Consider the following 4,647-nt stretch of genomic DNA (forward strand, 5'->3'; position numbering starts at 1 on the left):
GTTGATGGGTAATGTGTGCACTGGATTTGTAGGTACTGCTAAAGTTTTGGCAATGGTTGTTTTCCGGATTTTTCAGTCGTGCTTGTGCTGGATTTTGGCTGTATACGCTGGGTTTTTGGGCACTGCTTGTGTTGGGATTTTGGCTACACGAATTGTGTTTGTGTTCATACCATGACTGGAGTTTTTGGTTGCTGGAAATGGTTGTTTACTTTAATTTCATGGACTAGGTGGGTCTCGTTTGCTTGAACTTTACAAATCCAGAATCATCATGTTGAAGCTTTTGCTGTAAAGTAATTGTTTCTACTACTTAGTTCAAAGTTAAATGCATTGTTGGTGTTTTTTTTTCAAAAAAAAAAGCACACGCACACAAATGCAGACGCAGAATATTATTCCTTATTGAACGCAAAGAAATTACTTGAGAATTTTTTTTTTTTTTAAATTGTCTATTTATCATCAGCTTTAACACAGGCTAAAACCTCTTTGGGGAGGGAAATATTGGTTCTTGCTGCCTGGTTTTGATAATTTTTTAGTAAGATGTTCAAATTTATTATTATTCCAAAAATTGGATCCAAGAGGAACTGCTATTTAACCTTATAAACCAGGCATTGCATGTTTTCTGTGAAATATATATATATATTTCGAAGACCTACTATGTTTCTGTGAAATATATATATATATTTCGAAGACCTACTAGACTGGAGATTCCGTGTTGAAATCTATATCTTGATGTAGCCATTCTTGATCATCCACTCCAGGCTCCAATGATTGTTTACATTCTTTAGAGTCCAATAGGCCCACCCAAAAGTAGCTCTCCCAAAGACCTCCAACTGGGCCTCTGCAAATCTCTGGTAATCCTCTTTCGTTGCCCCTTGAACTGTCCACTCTGCCACCCATTCTCCTGCAAACCAAAAGATAGGGCATCAATCCATCTAAAATATAGACACTAGGAAAGCTCCGTTCATGCCCAAATCAATGCTAAACAAATCAAGAGCTTACCGACAAAAGTAAGAGGACCGTTTGATGTGGTCACGTGATTCAGTTGGGCCGACCTGTTTGTGTTTATGAAATCAATGTTCTGTTGAACACTCATGCTGTTAAATACATCAGAGAAGAGATTGTAATAATGGACGTCAATAACAGATCCGGTTAAGCCACTGGCAAGAGGAAAGAGCTCTCTTGAATCATCTGAGCTCAGCCTATTTGACATCACCACATAAGCTGTTGAGGAATGCTTGCGGACAGCGTCGTAACCGCCCTTGTAGTATTTGGTCACACTGTCTAGAGATGCTCCTGGTGCCCGAGGTTCGTTCATGAGTTCAACTGCATAAAGGCTTGGGCTCTTGGCATACCTAGATACTTGCACGTATTAGTTACCACAAAACTACTTTTGGAGGAGTCCCAGGATGTTTTTATTTATATTTTCGTTTACCTGGCAGTTAAGAAGTCTATAACATCAACTGTTTGTTGTATATTTTCATCTGTTTGCCCCCATTCTTGAGAGCCATCTCTAGAAGAGCTATGTTCCCAGCCATTCTGGGAGCCAGGGGCTGCATGCAGGTCAATTACAACCTGCAACCCATAATTCCTGCAAAAGTTTACGCTGCAAAATCACATGGGGGTTGTAGCTGTATAATATTCAAACTAGTCGTGCGTACAGATAGCACAAAACGATATTTGCCTCTATCATACCTAAAGGACAACTCTGTTATTTTTGTGCACTGCCAAGAAAGTTTCAATCTTTTGAACAAAATCTATCTAGGCCTAAGTGCATGCCAGAACTGTTGTATGTTTAAGGTTATGAGTTCCAATTGTCTAGACTTCATGTTACCATATTAGATGGCTATTAATGAAATATTTTGGCCACAATTCAAGTTTTATGTACTAGATAACTAACCTAATGACTGGAGCAGTGTTAATTTATAGGCTAGATAATTTATTTTTTTCTAGAAAATAAAAGGCATCCAATTTTGGTGGCAATGAATAGCGTGGATTGTATAGATGGAGATGTACATACTGTGCCCATAAGAAGGCATTGTCTAATGCTTTCAAAGACCCGCCTACATAAGGCTGTGGAGGCGTGGGATCACTTGCTATCCACCATCCAACTGGTACTCTCACAGCATTTATTCCGTTTTGAGATATGAACTTGAAGTCATCTTCAACAATGAATGTCCTCCAGTGATCCTGCGAGATGGACATCATCAGTTAGGGCATCAATTGCTTTCTACCAGACTGGCTTTAGTACATCTTCAAAATCGTTATCAAAGTAAACATTAGACGCTACAGTGAAGCGAAGCTGGATATTTCCAAAGGCTACAGGGGAATTTCTGAGATGTAAAAGTCAGCTTCACTGCCTCTCCTGGGCCCTTTAAAAACCAGAAATTTTCCATACTATGTCCACACTTGTATTTGATCTATGCATTAAGGATTCAACCGGAGAAAAAAAATTGATTCAAAGTCAAACCGTCCAAAAATATCCAGTCAACCAAAAATTGATGCTAATGATTAACGGGAAATCATGAACTTACACTGTAGAAATGACTTTTTTTTGGAGCTAATGATTAACGGGAAATCATGAACTTATCTATAAATTTAGTAGGTTCTTACCCTCATAACTTTCGGGGCTAATTTGGGACCATAACCATTAGTGACTTGAAACTCTCCTTGCAACCCTCCAGCAATGGTAATCACAAATACCGATGGGTCATCATCTCCCCATTTGCTGTCACCTGTATAATCAGCTGTCACCAGCTCCTCTGTTTTCGCCTGCAGTTGACAATCAACATGACCTATGCTTAAGCCTTAAGCTGGTTAGAAGATATTATATTTGTTTACAATTGATTCACCTGCAAGAAGAATCCATTGGATGCTTTGATTCTGACACGACTTGTGTCATTAGAGTTTCTCACAATCTCAAAAGTTTCTGATCTTCCAGGTGTGCTAGAAACAGCTACTATGTCAATCCCATTGCCATTGGTATCCAAACCCGCGAATTGTTTGTTAAAGACCCTGAAGTTGAAATTGGTTTCGTTGATCCTCCATAGCTTCAACGACCAAAGAAAAAAACTGTGATCACACGTAATGGTGAAACTGTATGAACTAGGGTAAAAAAAGAAACAGCTTACACTAAACGTTTCCCAGCCTGAGGCAGAAGTTCGGTTTGCAACAATAATGTTTCCTCCACCTGCCTCGGCGCAAAGATACTTCCCCACTGTGACTGATTTAAACTGCAGCCCGGTTCCATCCTAGAAAATTTGACAATCAAGGACGATCATGATGATCCAAGAGAATCGTTAACCCATCAGAATGAAAATGAAGTGACAGAACAAATATATACAATATCACAATCAATCATGTACCAACCAAGAAGTCTTTGTTGGTGATGCCATCAAAAAGAGAGGGTTTAATCCATCCTTCAGTAACAAGCCAACCACCAAGATTAACTGCTTTAATTTTAAAGCTGGGAATTACTCTTCCATGTGAAAGATAGAATGATAAAGCTACGACACATACGGCCAGCAGCTGTCTTGTTGAATACATCGCCGCCATTTTTCGTTAGTTCTCTTGTTTGTTCTTAACTTACATATGTATATATACACACACCAGCATCTAGAATGCGCACACACACCACGAACTGTAATTGATGAAGTCAAATTCTAGAAAAGCTGACCAATCAAACGGGTTGAATTGCTAATTTTTCTTATCGTGTTTTGGTATTCAGTTTTTGCGGCGTCCATCCATCCATCCAGCTAAGCCAGGGAACATGCACTCAACGCAGCTTGTTCTTCTATACTTGTTTTTTTTTTTTTTTGTAGGGGAAAAGTCCGTCAACCAATCTACATTTTTTATTTATTTTGAACTATAAGAAATCGATATTTATTTGCGTTTTAAGAGATAAAATTATTTCCATGTATTCGCATTTTTTTGTCTTTTTTGCAATGAAACGAGTTCATGGCAAATAGAATAAACTAATAGCTAATCTGCAATATTTAAACCTGCACTTCTGATGAGACAGCCACCTACTATTTTTAATGGAACTTTGCTTTAAGATGTTGAATATATTCACCAGAGCTGATTTGACGAGAAGTTTTCTTCTTTCATTTAGTCAACGAAGTATAAATTAAAGATAAGTAATTGTGATGCACCGTTTGAAGATAAAATAGTGATTGTTTTTTTAAATATATTTTATTTGAAAATATATGAAAATAATATTTTTTTTTTAATTTTAAAAAATTATTTTTATTAAAAAATTTAATTTCAAACAAAATTTTTTTAAAAAATTATAAAATATGATTTCAATCACAAAAGTAAACGACTCCTAAAAATGGTTCCGGTGGAGACATAGAATGGAATCCCACTTACAAATGGTCGATTGCAGGATAAAAGAGCTTCATATAACACTAGCGGAGCAGATAATTCATTACTTTGATATTGATATTATAGCTTCATGGCCATTCATTTGAACGAGATGCTCCACTCCAATTCATTCCCATGAACAATAATAACTAGATAAGGCAGCCAAAGGTTGAATTCAACTCCATTTTCCATTTTCTTTAGCTTTCCTATGGGAGAAGGCATGGAGTTGAGTTAGGGACTAGAACAAAAGGGACTTTTGCAAAGTTGGCCTAACTAATGAACTTCAACACC

At 37.4% G+C, this 4,647-nt stretch overlaps 1 protein-coding gene across 4 annotated transcripts; it reads right to left on the minus strand.

Annotated features, from left to right (window-relative positions):
- Positions 1–522: 522 nt before the first annotated feature.
- On the minus strand, positions 523–3,583 carry LOC105112231 (probable glucan 1,3-beta-glucosidase A). 4 transcript variants are annotated; one of them, XM_011007854.1, is made up of 9 exons: positions 3,364–3,583; positions 3,126–3,245; positions 2,847–3,044; positions 2,608–2,766; positions 2,015–2,184; positions 1,430–1,585; positions 997–1,349; positions 694–898; positions 523–649 (listed from the first exon to the last, which is right to left on the minus strand). In XM_011007854.1, the coding sequence occupies exons 1-8, from the start codon at positions 3,547–3,549 to the stop codon at positions 717–719; spliced, it is 1,524 nt and encodes a 507-aa protein (XP_011006156.1). In that variant the 5' UTR covers positions 3,550–3,583; the 3' UTR covers positions 523–649; positions 694–716. The 4 variants fall into 4 exon arrangements, with proteins under 4 accessions (XP_011006156.1, XP_011006157.1, XP_011006155.1 ...); XM_011007855.1 differs by having other exon boundaries at positions 523–646; positions 691–898; XM_011007853.1 differs by having other exon boundaries at positions 523–646; positions 688–898.
- Between the last annotated feature and the right edge of the window lie 1,064 nt (positions 3,584–4,647).

The sequence above is a fragment of the Populus euphratica genome, unplaced genomic scaffold (genome assembly GCF_000495115.2).
Source record: "Populus euphratica unplaced genomic scaffold, PopEup_1.0 scaffold326.1, whole genome shotgun sequence".
Classification (NCBI taxonomy): domain Eukaryota; kingdom Viridiplantae; phylum Streptophyta; class Magnoliopsida; order Malpighiales; family Salicaceae; genus Populus; species Populus euphratica.